Consider the following 19,505-nt stretch of genomic DNA (forward strand, 5'->3'; position numbering starts at 1 on the left):
GTGACCAAGAAGAGTTTTCAAATTATATTTAGTAACAACACAGGATGGGAATCTCTTTTGAGGCACCCTGTAAAACGGAAAAAAATATCCAGAAATTTTGCCTGTGAAACAAATTAACATGAAGCTTCAGGATAGTATGTGGAAACTCATTAGTCTATGTCTCATCAGTGTTTCATGCCCAGTTGAAAATGGATCACTGTAACCAGAGCTCAAAAAATAAACTGCTTCTAAATATAGAGACATAGCAGAAAAATGGCTCATCAAATCTTGTGTTCTGAAGTGACGCAACAACATTTCTGTTCATTTTTGTGTTTTGCATCAGCGGGCATATCCGCAGAGGCAAATTTAGGAAGTGAAGTAGAATCATAACAACCAGAAAAATCACATATGAACCATTAGCATTACAAGGATGGTCTTGCTTTGCCGCATTCCTATATGACATGCATTGCTCCCCTGGGCTGTTAGGCAACACCCAATTTTTATTTCAATCACAGATAATTTCAATCACAGCTAAAAAAGCCTGATGTATGACTGCACAAATTTATACCTGATAGTATTGGCTAACAGGCACAAACAGAAATACTCTGTGTCTTGCTTTATTCCTGCACCACGGATAATGCACTACACCTGCCTTTTTGAATGATGCTGCTCAGAACTTAGGTCTATTGATGCCTTTTGGCCTAGAAACAGTGGAGCTATGGTTGCTACACTCAACACCAGGACTGATGGGTTCTGTATGTGACCGTTTCTGATAATTGCGATCTCGACGAATGTCATATTTCCATTGCTCTGCATTCCCCATTCAACCTCCTAACACATACATCCCAAACACAATCTTTTCTCATGATCCCTTTGGGTCCCCCATAGGGTCAAACAAGTTCCTTAACAATGCGTAGGTTGTGGCCCTTCTAGGTCTCACCTTCAACTGACCTAATGCCTTCTATTTGGCTATTTTGCTGCCTACAGGATAGTGATTAAAGGAGATATATCTTTGATGCCTTACTCTGCCAACAACTCAGACCCATACTTGTTTTGTCAAACACCTAAACCACTCTTTTTGAGACTGTTGAAGTGATTTTTAAGCCACGGCTTCAAACTCCCTGGGTTTTTTTCACAGACCACTTTTCTGAAAATGAAGTTTGTACTTTTTATCTAGGAGGTAGTCTATGAGTGTGAAATCTCTGAAGCTTCTCACTCTTAAGAAATTATAAACACTTTGATAAACAAAGAGAGTCTATGGCAGGCTGAGGATGTGACCATCCCTAGACACCGAAAACTGCACTGTTTGACTCCAACAAGGCATTTTTCTCAAGGGGGATAAGACCTCAATTGTCATGCCTACACTGATCAAAATTTAAGCATTCTATCTTAAAGATTCATTGAATAAAAAATCATCAGCTGTCCTGGAAGTAGAAACATTGCATCTACATGTCCTTGCTATTTATGTTGCTATCAGATTCTCTTTAGTTTATATTTCTTCCCTCTCTGCCCCTCCTAACACAGGGCAGCACTGTGACTAGTCTGTCACATCACAAGACTACTGTTCAACTTGATATCTCCCAGGCTCCCAGACCTATTCTGTAGAATTGCTGTCTACCCAGTTCATCCCCAGCCTGTATCAGTGCATAGGGTTAATCCACCCTCATCGCAGGACTGTGCATTTGTCTTTGCCAACTGCTATGATGTTGCAGTCAATCCTCCAGCCCACGAAGGTCCCACTCAATACAGCTTGGTCCTCCATTCTGGGAGAGATAGGAGCTGCAAGTGCAAATTTATGAACCTGAAAACAAATTAGTTTCTCTGTTCCATATTTGTTTTCAACTTTCTTTTACTGCAGCAATTATCAGTCTTACACCAATGGTAAGTTTACCACCTGTCCCAGTATTTGTTTCCAAACAAGCTATGAAAAGCCACTTCCTGACCAGGAATTTATGTAGTCAATGGCAGGTGACAACATCGGCACTGATTTCCCCCAATATGCTAGAGATACCCACAGAATGTGATGTGAAAGAAAAACTGAATGGTAGTACATTCCTAGAGTTGCTTTGTGAATCTTGGCTTTAGATACATAGACAACAGCCATATACATGAGAACTCATCTAGTTCTATATGCCTGACACTGGAAAATCATAATTGCTATGCAGTCTGATGATACAGCCTGTTTTATCTGTTTTATGATGAGGAAAAGGTGAGTACTCTTATAAGCAGTTTTTGTCAGCAAAATATACTGAAATTGCAATTTATATTAAAGTATGAATTGCAAAGTTTCTGGAGAATGCACTTATCAAGTGCTTTTTTATTACCCTGTCTCCTTCTTAGAAAGGTATGAAAATAATTTCAGCTAAATTTACTTGCATGTAGTCAATTTTATAGATAAAATCTCTTGAAGTAAACAGCTTTGCATACACATAATTTATGAATTGTATTTTTTGTTTAATAAATTTTATCATAGAAAGACAAAAGGACAGAAGGCATTTAACTGTATTTCAGTAATAAGTAAAGCAGAGTGCCTCTCAAATGAGGATGTCACATTCTGGGAGGAAAAAAAGAAAGTCTCTTTACTGAACAAGGTAAAATCTGATAGACTGCTTGCCTTCTGGTAATTCTGATAATGACTCAAACAGTGAAGTGAAAGGAACAGTACTGCCTCATGGAAAATTCAGCTTATATATTTCAACCTCCTTCATGCTCTCTGTGAAAATCATCTGTCATTATGATTGTGGTGTGATACATACCACAGTGTTGCCAAGAGAGGTTAATTGCAATCCTATTTTAGCAGATGCAGAGAAATAAGAAAGCACATATCAAAAGGCAAAAGGAAAGCGCTGTGTCATCCCTCTTTTCGTGATAGTTTTATTCCCTTCTGCAACTTTGTCTGCTTTTGGCTGAACAGTTATTTCGGTTAGAACATAGATCCATCCTCAGAAAAATTCTTTTCAATGTTAGTAACTTACTCATAGCATTGCAATAGCAAGTATTTATTAACAACCTGTAAATCCATGGTGTTAAACACCAGAAAACAGTCAAAAACACAAAGAGCAGTAGCCACATTACCTCAATCCATACAAAATCTCTTTCTTGAGTCCACGTATTATTTTGTCTTAGAATAAGTGTTTAACTTTCGCCTTTAGAATAAAGAACCTTCTTTGCTTTTATCTCTCTAGAGAAAAGTGTGTCAGCTGTTATCTTTTCCACATAAAATGAAGAACTGTGGTTTTTACAAGTCTAAAAATGATAAACACTACAGAGGTTTAGAATAGCACCTAGAAGTCAATACTTTATCTAATACAATTTTCAAGCTCATTTTGAACTTGAATGCTTAGGAACTCTGTGGGGAGTAAATGAATTGAGCTGCTTAAGAATGGGATTCCCAGAAGAGAGAAAAATGGGAGAAATGCTCTATTGTATTAAGACATTAAATCTAAGTAAGTCAGACATATAGGTTAAACATATCCTAGCCACTGAAGAAGTCTCACTCTCCCTTTCTCCTTTTCTGCTGTTCTCAGTAATTAATTTCATGTTGAACCTGCTATTTTTCAAGGGGGGAAATGCAGTGTTAGAGTGCACCATCATCACAGCCCGATTGCCCCAGGACTCTGTTTGCAAATCTCCATAGCTAGCAATATTTTGGCCATTGGCTGGCTATTTGTTGGTCATCAGCCATTGGTAAAAACAGAATTGTGTAATCCACATTCATATTGACAGATACGTTGAAATTGGAATATAAAATACCTGATGCCCAAATCCAAGACTTGTACTCTGCAGGGTTCCATAAAGATCTATTCAGATTTGCTTAACTTAGTTTAGTTCAATTCTGCTAAGGTTTGAATCAGTCTCTATTCAGAATATATAAAATTCTTATTTTAAGTAAATAGATTAATGTCATTTCATTAAGCTATATAGTCCTTAAGCAACAGTTCTCTCTACATCCATGAAATATTTCTGCAGTAGATCAATTATTAGCATTATCAATGACTTACCAGGAAGGTCACACTATCACTTACTAGTATCTAAAAGTGGTTTCAAGAACCAAAACCTTCAGCAGATAAATCTGCATTCTGCATGGATTAACAGTTGAATATCTGCATGATTAGTTCTTTTTGTTTGTTTATACTTAGCAATTTTAATTTCATAGTGATTTAATAGATATTATTACTCCTTTCTTTAATAATTATTTATCAAGCATACTATTTCCTTTAGCTCAGCTTCCTAAGGTGATTCTCCCTTATGAAAACATTCTGTGTAGCTTCAGAAACAGCTACTCAGCCTTCCTGGGAATTGTAAACATTATCATGGCATTGTAAAGGTACAGTTAAGAAAAGCTTACTACTGACAGTACTTTTTAATCATACAGGATGTGCTGCTGCCTGCATAGCATTGTTTAAAGAGTACCTGCCATGTGCTGTGGAAGGCTGTGCAGTGTGAAGTTGTGCTAAGGTAGAAAATTGCTCTTCTCAAGTTATTCACAGCCACAGCAGCGACAGCCAAAAAAAGATTATGTGATCTAAACACAGAGTTCAAAGAAAAGCCACTTACACTTTCTGGGGGAAAGAAAAAACATATAGACTAACTACAATATAAATTTTTTCACTACAGTTTGGTTTCAGCATAGACACTGCATGCAAATCATGCCAGCACAGCAGATCTAACGTTACCAAAGAACATGGGTAAGAGAGAAAAATGCACCATCACATGCATATATACCAGTACCTTCACTTCATGTGCATAGGTACAACTTTCATCAAGTCAGCACTTTTGGTGCCTCTAGCACATTTAAATCCCTGATTAGGCTCGGCTTACAAGAGTGTTACAAAATTGTTTTGGGAAAAACTGCTTATCCCTTAGGAAGCCCTCAATAGCTTTTCTTTCTTTTGCTTTACAAAAATCTGTTCATTTTCTGAACTGTGTGCACATTTATATTTAACTCTAGTCTGAAACTACCATCAGCTCTTAATTTGTTGCTCAGCCGCAGGAAAACCACAATACCACAAGGGATTCCTATCCTCTTAGGCACTCTACATGACATTTACAGTGCATATCAAAATAAGCTAGAGCTTACCTTCTGTGTACTGCAAATGAATTATTAGAGCAATGCTCTTAGTGCTCATCTGTCTCCTTCCCCAGCTGAGATGACTTCATGGGTATGTCTCTTCTGATCCATTCAATCATCCAGTCAAATAGATTTAACCACAGCTAACCTGGCTTTGAATTTGAAATGGAATACAGGAAGAGAAAGGAAGCCCACAGCTGGATTCTGGCTTCAGGTGGGAAACAACAGCACAGCCTCTGCTGGCTGCCTCCTGGCTGGAGATCACATCTACTAGTGCAAGTGTTTTTCTTCCACTCTGCCTCATTATCCAAGTTTATGCAGGTGGTTCTGGTTTCAGTCAGGAAGGGCAAAACCTAATATCACCTCTTCCACACTTAGCATTGCTGTTGCAGCAGTTGCTGGTCTGAGACTGACTTCCAACTGCTGCCTTTCTTCAATTGCCAGCAGTGGAGTAAAAGAGAAAAGTGTCTGCCTAGGTAGCTACCAGTCTCCCTGGGGAGTTGCCATATATTAATCTTTCAGTGCTGTACTAGAACAGAGGAACACTGTGGTCTTGACTAGGAAGCAGTGGACATAAGCCTGGCATGGCCATAAACTCACTGGGTCTAAGACAAAGGAAGGAATCTGTCATACATGCTGTGGATTTAAGTAAAGATATTTTTTCCACTTTGAGACACACTTCACTTTCCTCTTTTCATTTTGTTTGTTTGGTTTTGGTATTACAGGTTTTGAGGTTTTATATCTCAGCCAATGATGTTTACAAAAATGCAAAACCAGGTAAAAATATTGTCCAGAATAATTTCTCTGATACATCATTCAGTCCTAGTTCTTGCCTCTTCATAGTCCTCACTTTTTTCTCTCCTTCCCTGTGGTTACAATATATTTCATTTGCACTTCTTCAGACCTGTCAGATTGCAACAACATAAAATAGTCCATATCAGAGCTAGTATATTATTTACTGTTCCCTGTTTAGGACCACGGAATTTTTGTTCTGAGAGATCTAAAATAATTCAAGTCCACTGCAGTACTCAGGAAAGAGACTCAGATCTCTTATTCCACATTTCTCTGGAGGAAAAAAAAAATCCACAACATACAAGCAATATTCAGTGTTTGCTGACACTCCATATATGCATATGCTTATATAATGCACTCTGGTGCTCCTTAGTTTTCCTTCCTCATTTCTTTTTGAAAGAGAATATAAGATCCTACAAGAAGAAAATGTTGCATGCTGAATTATTGCTACTGATGTGATGCCAAATAAAATGGCTTTGCAAGAGACCTAGATTTCGTTGATGCATTTCTGTTACTCCTTACCACGATATACTGTGATGTATGAGGGAGTCTGCTGCTGTCCAAGACTGCTCAATTAACAGAACAAATGTCAAAAAAAAAAGAAGTCTTCAGGGTAAGAACCAGTTTGAAGTAAGAATATGATTATGACAAAGGCCAGTCAGTGCAGAACTTCTATTTTCATGAGGGTTACTGAGCTGCTAACTGAAAGAGTATATTGTGTATGTATCCTTTGAAGGCTGTGGAATTAAACACCAAAATTCCCATTCACTTTGTTAAACTAGGATTTCATTCCATGATTGAAGCAGAAATCAGTTTTGAAGCTAGGGCAGCAGATGGTTGAGCCAGGATTTGGGACACAGATTTCAGGGGTGTAGATAGGATTCAGAAAACGCTGGCAATTAGGAATGGAACTAATAATTGAACTGGCAGATATAAAACTCCTGAGATACAGAATGCAATTTTTAAATTGAACATCGTAGCAAATGTCTTTCTAAATATTTTTAGTCTCAACAGAATAAAAATGTAATAGAATGACATTCATTATGGCATCATAGAAAGAACTGTTATGAAAATAATGAAATTGGAAGATATTTCCAAGTGCTTAATATGCTCAGAATAAAAACATTTCAGTTTGACTTTATCTGAAACTCATTTCTCTATGACTAACACTATTGTCACAGTATAATACACAGTTTATTTTATTAAGATAAGCTCATAAATAAGTCCACTACATAAATGTTGTCAATACAATATATATTATATTGGAACAATTTGCTATAAAATGGCATTTTGATAAATAAAAATTCATTAGGAAAATATCTATCAAAAACTTCTTGGAAACATAATCAAAAAGCTTCGTACCACTCGTCAAATAAATAACAATGCAGACTTCCATGTTAAACTTTGAAAAGCTTTCATCCAAAATAAGTAAGTATAATAAATTATGTATATTTCTTGCTGTGAGAAACTGTTCCATGTATGCACTGTTTACAGTAACAGCATTGCCTTCAGCACCATTCATATGTGACTAATATGAGCATTGAGCAGAAGTAGAAAATCTAATGAGACCAGGTCAAGATCTGTGAAATAACCTACAGTTTACAGGGTGAAAAAACCCACAACAATCTGAATAGGATTAAAAATGGGTTTATGGCATTTTATGAGCTAACAATAGATTTTTTTGTTCTGATTTGGTTAAATCAGTGAAATTTGCATGACGTTCAGTACCTGGATAAAATTAGACCATTTAATTACCTTTGTAAAGTTGCCTAGTCTCAAATCTTCAATTTCTGTTTAAATCTTGGTCATTGTACTTTTGAGCTGCAACATTTTGAATAAGGATAACGGGAGAGATTTAGCAGAATATCCTATTTATAACCTAATGCTTATATTGATCTCACTATATTTTTCCAAAATTTGTTAGATTAAAAAAATAAAATTAAGCTTAAATTTGACCCAAAATATAAAGGAGATATTGAACCATGGGAGGCCAAGCATTTTCTTTGCACACAGAAGTACTTCCAAACCATAAGTGGCAAAAAAGGTGTGATCACAAGAGGAACTTTCCTATTGTCATAATGAATTATGGTTTGGATTTTATAAGGAAAGAAGAGTACCAGAGGTTACTGAATTCTTAATTTTTCAGGTTTTCTGTCCCCTTTCTTTCCAGTAGATAGTCCTGTTATAATGGGGACCATACATATGAAAAATCACTGTTCAGAAATCAAAACCTTAATCTTTTATGAATGAACAAATGTATTTGACAGACCATACGTTCTTTAGGGTGTGCAGTAGATGCTTACAATACAAGCCATTCGATTTCTATTAACTATTTTTCTTCTTATATAAAGGAAAGTTTACATGTATTGAAGTCCGATTTCACCTTGAGAGGCAGATGGGTTACTATCTCATCCAGATGTACATACCAAGTCTCTTGATTGTGATTCTCTCCTGGGTGTCATTTTGGATCAATATGGATGCAGCTCCAGCCAGAGTGGCTTTAGGCATAACAACTGTACTGACCATGACAACACAAAGCTCAGGTTCACGAGCATCTCTTCCAAAGGTAGGAAAAATTTCCTTTGTACTGCATTTGTCATAATGCTATGTGACAAATAAATACTTACAGTCAGCCTAAAGTCTTTTAATTATTAACATTTAACCAAAAGAGATAAATAATTTTGAAATATTTAGGGGTTTTTTGGTTCACCAGTCAAATATATTCTATTTCTCCTGTCTCAACTATTTAGCCAACCACATATCTACTAAATCAAATAAACCTGAACAAGCAATGAAAATAATTTTATTCAGTACTACATAAATCCTGCATTAACTGACTCATCATTTTTCACATCTCAGTATCTGATGACATGCCAGCAGATACGCCTGAAATTCCAAAGGTCATGTATTCTAACCTGGTCTCAGTTATATTCCTTTCTCAAAAACTGCCTACATCATGAATTAACTCACTAGTTTCAAACATATTTACATTAAAATGTAGAAAAATGAGGACCTAAGTATCTTCGAATGATTGTATAAAGAATAGTTCGCTACAAAATGTAAATAGCTAAAAGTTTATTTCTATGATTAACTATTTCAGTTTCTTTGACTTGTTATTGCTTTAAATATTTCTTTTTTCATTTTAAGGCTTGACCATCTTCGTGTGTCATTGCAGTTAATAGAAATAAAATGTATACAGCAAAAATACAGAAAAGTCCACTTTTGCATTAGTTTTAACATGGTATTTTTAGGTTCTCTAATTCCATTTTTTTTCTAAGTAAAATAGATAGCCCCAACACAGTTGAGTGTGTTTTGTGTTTCACATACATGGATCCAAATGCATCCAAATGTAGCATCAACAAATAAGAAAATAGAATGCTCTAAAAACTCAGAAAAACAATGTAAGATGTTACCAGAGAGCTACAGATGGTTTTTGTCACAATTTGAGGCTATGTTTGCTTATATAAGAAAAGCTTTAGTAAATCTGCATGCAAAGAGGGAACAGGGCCTAATTTCTTGATTCAGATTATGTCCTGCATCTGAGCTTGGCAATAAGGAATTGCAATGAGCTCTATTCTGCATCTGATTTTCAGTACCTCCACTGTGTCAAAATTACAGGACTAATTTGAAACTATATATTGAATTTCTTGTGTCTATATTAGCAGCGAATGAGCATATCAGATTTCCCCATCTATCTCCCTTCTTCAAATTTCTATTCCAGGAACTTTAAATTGGATCCATTATAATACAGGAATTCTCACTGGTCCCACTATAAACTATTCTTTGGTCCCTTCACAGATCTCTGTGGGACAAATGGAGGAAGAGCATGTGTTTCTTGTGGATTATTTGGCTTGCAATGAAATATACAGTACACCGTGAGGAACTGTTAATGAATTAAACATATTTTGTGAAAGATTATATTTTTGTAAAAAAAAATTAACATTTATAGATTGAATTGTTGCTCCTCTTGTTATCTAGCTTTCATGTTAAGTTTTTTTTGATAAAAGTAGTGTTAGGATGTGGAGACATTAATGCACTTCCTCCTGACATCAAGTACTAAACTTCACATCTGTTGTTTTAACATACTCAGTTTTCTGCTGTCTTCTCTCCCTAGGTGTCATATGTCAAAGCAATTGACATCTGGATGGCAGTGTGTCTGCTCTTTGTATTTTCTGCACTTTTGGAGTATGCAGCTGTAAACTTTGTGTCAAGGCAGCATAAAGAACTTTTGCGATTCCGTCGCAAGAGGAAGAAGAGCAAGGTAAAAGTAATGGTATTCACAGCTTTGACAGAGGATCTAATTGAATCATGCCAGGATATAGGATTAATTTGGTGAACATGCCACAGCTTAAATTGGCAATGTAAATAAAATGGCAGCACAGAACAAAATTCACTATAGACAAAGGGTCACTACAAGGACTATGAATTGCATAAATCCAACTTGAATTCTCAAAAGAGGGATTAAGAGGGATTTAAATGAGGCATGGGCCATGTGGGAGCCATCTGCACAAGCATGAATTTCACTCTGTTGGAAAAGTCAGATGAATGAATGTTACTGGTATTTGCAGCAGTTTGTACTACCTTTAGATTCAACAAATAATGTTTCCTAATTTCATTCTAGTATTCAATTCAAAGCCTTAACACTTGTATTTCATGCAAATATTTTTTATTGAAAGAGCACTTATTCAAATAACATTATTAATGGAAGAACAAACATTTTGCTTTAAAAGGCTGATAAGTTTGAGTTTTTTCTTCTGTGCTGTTAATTAATGCCAATTGTTGATATAACTAGTAAGAAACTTTAATATAGTAATGGTAATCAATATTTCATAGCTGGAGCTATCTAGAATACCAGTAGAATAACTCACTACCAGTGTGCAAAGTGAAAAACTAAGTATATGAGTTTGAACTCTGAAGTCCATAGTTCAATCAAGCAGTAAGGAAAATTTCTTACTGGAGTATGTAACTCCTGCTTCTGATTTTACAAGGAGTAAATAGTTCTCCAGCCTACCCATTAAATTAGTACCCACCACCGATGTCATGCAGAGCTTTTCCATGGGCTTTTAGTCACTATCTGCAATAACATGAGTGGATGAAAGTCTGACCATAGCAACATGATTCAGTTGAGCTGTCTTTCATTCCCATGATTTGCCTCAGTTTACTGCTTACATCACAAGGAAAAGATATTTTACAGGTTGTCTCCCTTGTACTTCGAAGATACTGAACATCTGCACTACTCTAAAGCCTATGCACTCTATGCTAGTAAAACTCTGTGTTAAAAGACAAGCTGGACAGTCAAATGAAAATTACATTTTCATACATTTTCCTGTCCCTGTGTGTCAAGTCCCAGAATTCTCCAGCTGCACAGAGAAACTCATGTACTGTAGCCTAGAGGATGATTCAGATGGCATGTACCTGCTTTCAGCATTTCTCCCAGTGAAAAATGTGGGGTTTATTTCTCACTGACAGTACCAGGGAAGAAAAAACAAAACATTTTTGTGACAGGGTATTTGTTCTTGGAATATGGCAGCTCTGTGAAAGCTGCTTAAAGGTTTGGAATGGGAAGAATGGGATGGGGAAGACATATATTACTGGACAGGGATTCGGTGAGCCACAATAAATGTGTCATGTACCAAATACAAACAGCTATGTGATACATTATGTGCTATACTTTTAGTTCATTCAGTTTTCACTATTATTGTTTCTTCTGAATCTCAGGCAAATTTGCCACATTCAACTTTGGTGATATCTTTCTTAAATTCAAGTCAATTATTATAACCACAGAGTTAGAAACTGGCAGATAATATCTTACTCCCTCAGAATCAAACCAAATGCCTTTCTAGCTCCTAGCAAGACAAAACTCACAAAGACAATTCTTCAGCAGCCACAATCAATGAATTTTCACCTTAGAGGTATCTGAGGAAGGATCCACAATATACAAAGAAAGCACTTCTGAGAGGAGACCTCTTAAACAAAAAAAAGTGTGCACATGAATAACCTCATTGACTTAAGTGTTTTGCTGGATCAGTGCTTGACATCATGGTAGTTTTGTATTCACACTTAAAATTCCTTGTTCTAATTTTACACTTCATTAGACAGTCTTCTAGCTTCAGGTAGGTTGATGACTAGGTTCTTATAAAATTACAGTATTAGGCTTAGAGACTTCAGAGTCTGTAGTAAAGTATCAAGATTCCAAAGGATGGAGACATGCATTTCAGTTCTGTTCTTCATTTAATACCTGGGTGAGGTTATTAAATATATTCATGAGTATGTGGCTTTCCCCTCCTTCCTGTATCTGTGTGTTTCATCACAAGACAGGCTTCTCAGTCTAAATTTACCCAAAAAATTCTTTGTTCTTTTTCAGGGTTATAATTTTAGAGAAATAGTAGTTTTTCAAAAAACATTCCTTTAACTAAATGTTTCTTGACTCACTTCAATTCCATGTAGAGCTAAAGCTCCTTTGAGAATACACCTTTTCATGCTCTAGAGACAGCTCATCTAATTGCTTCTCTCTTTCTCAATGTTTTATTAAATCATTCCTTGCCCAACAAGTATACTTGGACTTGAAATGTTACAGAATGGAGATTTTTCTTTCTCTAAAAAAATTCACATCACATCCTAAACCCTCTGGTATACAAATAATGAATGACATGTTACAGAATAAGAAATGCAGTTCATAACTAGCCTTCCTTACCACAAATGTTATTATTTATTCACCACAATTTCTAATACAAAATTCAGGCCCTAGGCTCATAAGTCAAATTAACTTCTTTTTCCTTCCTCTTTTGTCTTTTTCAAAGTCAGTTACTATGGCTCATGTTTATAAAGTTTTCAATGTTTGTTTTCCCTTTGGACTAGGTCAAACAGCTGCTGAATGTCAGGAAATAGATTGTGTTGACTTTTTAAATTATCATGTAAAAAGAAATGTTCATTTGACCACAAAGTTAAAAGAGGTGAAAAGAAGTTATGTTAAAAGGCTGCATTTAGAATAAACTTCAGGGGCTTCCTTGAACATTAAATGCTTTTCCTTTTCAAAGTGAAAAACACTATTCTATGTAGTATTTATGTCTAAAACTATTAAAGAATTAAAGCAGCTAGGATGACTTTTTCATTCTGTATGCTTACCATCTTGGGACATTTTACTAGGATCAGGTATTTCTACCAGGTGAATTCTAACAATTGAATACAGAGATTTTTGTCACTGGCGTATTAGCTGCAAGGGTACAGAAAAACTTGTGATTCAACTCTGTTGCAAAAGTCCAAAAGTAGATTGGTTTGTAAATGTTTCATTTCAGGTATGTGTTGTCAGAAGAGAACATGTATCAATGATATCTAATTGCACTAAGTCAGCTGAAGAATTTCCAGAATTTATTTTCTTTTTAATTAGAAAGATATGCTTGTTGCAAGAAGTATTTACTTTTACCAAGTAACTGAAGCAATAGTCAGAGGATTGAATTTCAGTGCCTTTGGGAGGTAGTTTTCCTTACTTAAATCAAGATCATTTGTAACTAATTCTTCCCGGTCATAAAAATTCCACAAGCTCCCCTGAAATCTATTCCAATGGTTTAAAAAGGTTTTTTATTAATGCCTTTTTTGGTCTCTCACAGTTTGTCTAGAAGGGGCATGGAAAATATGCTACTTCATTCCTTTATGTCACCATTTGCACATTTCCATTCAGTATTTTCTTTAAATATTCTCAGTTGGTACAGCTTTTGGTTTGGTTTTGTTTTGAGATTTTTGTTTTAGTTTGGTTTGGATTTTTTTCTTTCACCTTCCCTGGAAATTCTCCTAAGTTCATATAATTCCTCAAAACTGTGTCTGCAACATGAGCAACATGAAACCTACCCAGTAACAGTTGAGAGCAGCCAAGGGACCAAATAATGCAAGTTATATACTTGCCTATCCAAACCAGTTTACCATTTGCCTTTTAAACAACAGCATGTTATTGGCTCATATCAAGATTGTGACCTTCCATATCTTGCAGAACTTTTTCCAGAACTACTGCAGAGCCATTGACTTTCCATTGTATGCCTGTGAAGTTGATCATTCCTGGCTAAAACTAGTACCTTCTATTTGCACCTTCTGCCCCTTCTCCTGTATTTTTCAGACACTTTGTTCAAATCATTGAATTCAATTTTAACTCTTAACATATCCTCAAACAAATCTGCAGGTTTCCCTAGATTGGAATATTTTGTAAATTTAATTAAAATCGAGGATTATACCTTCTCAATGCTGATTAAAACCAGAAGAACTGAAGTCTCTCTCTTAAGAACTGTAAGGCTGAATTTGGATAAGATACCTGTAGTAAATTATACAGTTATGCAAATAAAATTATGTACAGAACTCTAACAAGACATTTTGGCATCTGAAGCTCATCTAACCTTGCCATGTTCATTGCTTTTTCCAATTATAGTCACTGCTTTTTTACACCATCTAGTTTATTTTCAGCCTCCCTTCCCAGACACAGTAACAGCAGCATCAAAGGCAATTCCTAGGTAGAACTGCACCCTCTGGCCACCATTCTTATGGTTGTTAAGTATGGACTTCACTCAATGATTCCAAATAACTGAAAGGTAAATTTCTTTTCAGAGGCTCAATCCAGTTTTCGCAAAATCAACAAAAATTTTTAAGTGTCTGGGATTGTGTTATAAAGATATTTATAAATAAAAACTGTTATTACAACATAACATGCAACTTACTCCTGCTGTTTTCCACAATAGTTAGAGGAGGTTTTTCAAAAAGGGTCTAATAACTTTATGATTACACAAATGTCATAATGAATCCTGAGAGCAGGGAAATTTTGGTTCCCAGTTTGAGACTTCATTCGATACTCAGTATATGAGCCATAATGTTTCGCCTCTGACAGAGAAAGAAACCTGGCCAATGAACAGAACTATGTCAGAAATATTTTATTGCCATTCCTTCAGAATGAATTAATATTAATTACTCATTTACAGTTACACTCCTTTCTGCCTTGAAAAATAAAAGGGGAAAAATGGCAGAATTAGAAGTCATATAGGTATACAGAAACACATTTATGATCAGTGCTTTTTCTTAGTTGCATTTACATTTTATGGGGAAAAATATTAACTGTGTACATATACTGCACAATGACACTTTGATTTTAGATCACCTGTTAATGTATTTAATTTTCAGGACTATTCAATCTTTTAATTCTATTTTCAAAAGTCTAAAGATCGCTGTATCTTTAGTGAGGAAAATAGATATGCAAACTAGATTGTCTTTAATGGTAATCACACCTCTTTTCTTTTGTTTTCTTTTTGGTCAACCCACCCATTTTGATGAAAGTATTTTGAGGGAGTTCTTGATGGAAATGAAATCAGTGAATCATTACAGCATAGCAATGGCTTGAGATGTACAGGACCTATAGACGGGACTTTGCCTCAAATCTACAGTACAAATTTAAGGGTAAACTATGAAGAAGATGTCCCATTTGTCATAATGTGATATCCAGTCATTAACAGAGGCCCTGTCCTTTTGTCTGAAATAATGTCTTCCCATGTGAACTCCATATACCTTCATTGCTACCCGTATGTGATGACGTGAAATGTCAATAAAGGTACCTCTGTCTTGCTAATTTCATCATAATCCATTTTGATCTGTTTAAATATGGATTAAAACATAGTACTAAAATTTTGCACTCCTTGCAGTGCAAAACAATTTAATAACACTTTCCTTCTCAAAACTGGACAGTAAAAAATACAGTGTTCAAGTTACCAAAGTCAAGGCTTCGAATAAGAGTTCAAGTTGTTACCACAACCTACAATCAAAAGGTTATGGAGTTATTGTCAGCCCTTATATATCATTCCTCAAGATGAATGTATTATTAAATATATGGATAGAAAACAGCATAGTCACAAGACCACAGAAACTGACAGATTTCTGTTAATTTATAGCTAAATATTTGCAGAACAATGCTGACACAGACAAATTAATTGAAACTATTTCCTTCAGACCTCCAAAGAACTCAAACTTTCTAAATAAAAATTGTTATCTAAATTTACTTCCACTCTCTAATTACAGTAATTTTGATAAATTGATAAAATATTTATATGTAGCTGTATGCAAAATAACTTTTACATTCATTCTAGAGCTGAATGTGTAAAAACTTTATTCATATCCAATCTTTATTAAAGTTCATTGATGATAACATTTTTAAACTTTATCAAAAAATATTAGAAATAATATTATTTTCTGTGGTGCTGATGCACTTAAATACACAAAAGGAAAACTAAAAAGCTTTCTTATTGTTTACAAAAACTTTAACCAATTCTGAGGATTATGCAAGACTTTTCTGGAAAATTCACTGTCCAGATTCTCAACTGGGGTATACAGGATTCATCCTTTAGATGATCTCTACAGCAGTGATTCAGATACAGGCATTCTGAGAAATATTTCTAGTCTAAAGAGGGGCTTTAGCCAAATTAATCAAGTTTTTTAAAAAATGTGGTGTCACTGACATTTTATATAAATGCCTTCAAAACAGCACTCAAAAATTAGTATCAGTGATAACAGTAACTGCATCTTTCCTGCTGTGCACAAGCACTCTCAGGCCAAATTAGTGATTTTACTGCATTATGAACCTGCTGGAAAACTTGCAGAACCACATTTTGGATATTCCAACTGCTACCCCAGAAAAAAATTATGGTGGCACTTGATATGCTTCAGAAGGTGCCCTTTCCTGCATATCCATTAGCCCTAGCACATTGGTCTTACTTGGCAGGCTCCAACCATCCTGGCTGCCCTCACGGAGACACCACCCAACAGACACTGGGCAAAAATGCTGGAGTCCTAGAAGGACCTTCACATCACTTCCTCAGCAACAGGGAGCATTTCCAAGCAATTTGCTGTCAGACTAGATACAGGATGTCTGCAAGCACAAAAATAGAGACTGGTCTTTAAAACCATAGTAGGGGGTGATTCCATTCAGGTATACCTAGAACAGAGACAGTAAAGTCAGTGCCTCATCCTGAAAACATGCATAACTGAAAGCTGCTACTCAGAAGAATTATTTTATTATCCTTCTCAGCCTGTGCAATCAGAAGCATTATTTTCTGGAGAAGTATGAAAAGACAAACCCTTGAAATGTATATACGAAGGTGTTTAAATAGCAAGTTTAGTGTAATTTCTCAAAGTCTACGCATTTGTAACTTAATACTTCTGTGAACTGGAACACAACACTACAAGCCTTCTGGAATAGAACTAATTTAAAGATGCTATTTCCCATTCTTTTCTGATAGAAGAGGAACACTATTATAGTAATTATATCTTTATTTTATCACGTCATCAAATAATGATCCTATCATTTTGTATTTCTGTTATTCATTTCCATAGTAAAGTCAGTCAGTGATTTTTCCTCCTCCTTTTCTTTCATGTTAATTTTTCTTTATTTTTATGTTTTAAAGGCAATTTCTAATACAGATTTGAAATATCATAGTTTCAGTGAACTATATTAGCATCTACATTTATTCAATTTACATATACGAAAGTATTGCAGTTGGGTGATAACTAGAGCCCTGGTGGACAATCATGTTGATGGCCAACTAGTTCACTTCAAACTTAATTTATCTGCATACTTTTGTGGATAACTTCTTCAACTAGTATTTAAAAGAAATCTCATTGTAATATTTTTAAACAAAGTAATTAACAATGGTTCTTCTAGCAAGTACTACTTGATTGAAGCTTTAAATCTGTTTGGAATTAATTCTCCATTGCAAAATGCTTTCAGATTTTCCAAATATCACAGGCATTTTCCAACCAATTTGGCATTTTGCATTTAAACTGTGCTCATTGAAAAGTAAGAGATTAAATTAAAACAAACTTCAGAAATATTGAACTGAAATGCTCATTAATTGACTTGCTATGGCAAATAAATACCTTTTTGCCCTTTTATTTTAAGCTAGGAAGAGCTTCAACATATCAAAAATTCTCTTACAAAAGTAAACTTGCCAGCTGCTCAACAATTTTTTAACACTTATGGAAATAATTTGTCAAAGTACTTATTTAGGAAAAAATATATACATAATAATTTCTCATATTTCATAAAAGTCTAAAATCCTAAAGCAACTAGGCTAAATTAGACATGAAAAAAGAAATTACTGCATTTTAAAATTAGTATTGAAAAAATAGTGAATGCAGTAAAAATCACATGATTGAGTAACCTATGTAATAAAAGAGTACACTGGAATATATTTCCAAACCAAATTTGGCCCTAGCTTCTCAGCCTATGTATCATCTATTTGCCTGCCTCTTTTACTACTTGAAGTTACCTATAACCAGCCAACAAGAAGTTAAAAATATGTTTTCAGACACAAGCCACATTCTTTAATTGCATGCTATGAAAATATGTTATTTTCAGGGCATCTGCTTTTGTTTCTGTGCCACTTGATTAAAAATCACTTTCTTTTATAGTTCCCTGAATTCAGAATATCTGTGCCAGTTTTCCCCTAATTGACAGAAGAATGAGTCAGAAGAAAAATCTGGCCCTCAGCTTCATTTTGTTTTCAACTGAAACACTTTATGCACTATTCTCTTAATCTGATGCATTCAACAGGAAGAGCAGAAATGAGGCATTATTAACCAAATTACAACCAAATATACAGTGGTCAAATAGGCAGAATTCTCACTAATATGATTAATATGCACATAATCAGTGCTTGTACAATGAGTATCTCTAGAGGCCAGGATCCTGGTTTGTTAAGCAATGTACAGACCCAATGGCTGTTGCCTAAAAGACCAGTGTGCAGTTTGTCCAGTTGAAGACTGTGGATATTTACTGTAAATGGGGAACCTTAAACTAAATCAGAAGTTGTGTGCCCAGCTACCACCAGTTTGCTAAGCTTTCCAATTTCTCTAAATAGATTACAGAATCTATAAACAAATAGGAAGATTCTTTGCTTGTTAAAGCCCCTGCAATATTTTTGACAGACACTGATAGGGATCAAATTTCAGCCAATTAAGATAAACTCTGGATTCAAGAAGTCACTGAGGTAATGATGCAATTGCTATTTAGTAACAGGTAAGATTTCTGTAAATTAAAAAAATATCTTTCTTGTTCTTTTTCTTTCTTTCTTCCTTTTTTTTTCCTCACAGGATGATGATACACGGGAAAGTCAGTTTAGCTTTACAGCATACGGAGGAGTGAGTCCATGTGTACAAGCAAAGGATGGAATGACACAAAAGGGGCCAAATAATCCTGTTCAGACTGTACCAAAAAGCCCTGATGAGATGAGAAAGGTATTCATTGACCGGGCCAAGAAGATAGACACAATATCCAGAGCTTGTTTCCCATTAGCCTTTCTGATCTTCAACATTTTTTACTGGGTAATTTACAAAATCATCAGGCATGAGGACATTCACCAATAACAAGATTAAGGCTCGCGGTACATAAAGATCTGGCTGTCATGCTAAACAGAAGGATTTCTATTGGAAATGCACACAAGAGGAGTGAATGGGAGAGTTAAAAGTATTTAAAGAGGAAAACAGATCCTGCATGGCCTGCAATGACCAGTTACAGTGGGATGGAAAAATGACACCCAGTGAAGATGCATCTGCTATTGCAAACTTTCCTTGTCAAACTAAATGTTAACAGATTTTTCATTGTAAATCACTCTCTACTAAAGCTTTACTGCCAAGTATTTAT

General features: G+C 35.2%; 1 protein-coding gene across 1 annotated transcript in view; it reads left to right on the top strand.

Moving 5' to 3' along the window:
* Positions 1-19,228, top strand: part of GLRA3 (glycine receptor, alpha 3) — a 59,683-nt gene extending 40,455 nt beyond the window's left edge. The window contains exons 6-8 of the mRNA XM_009074252.1: positions 8,194-8,408; positions 9,957-10,109; positions 18,956-19,228. Of these exons, the coding sequence (XP_009072500.1) occupies positions 8,194-8,408; positions 9,957-10,109; positions 18,956-19,228 (641 nt within the window). The remainder of the gene's footprint in view (positions 1-8,193; positions 8,409-9,956; positions 10,110-18,955) is intronic.
* Positions 19,229-19,505: the final 277 nt, after the last annotated feature.

Source organism: Acanthisitta chloris, unplaced genomic scaffold (genome assembly GCF_000695815.1).
Source record: "Acanthisitta chloris isolate BGI_N310 unplaced genomic scaffold, ASM69581v1 scaffold575, whole genome shotgun sequence".
In the NCBI taxonomy this organism is placed as follows: domain Eukaryota; kingdom Metazoa; phylum Chordata; class Aves; order Passeriformes; family Acanthisittidae; genus Acanthisitta; species Acanthisitta chloris.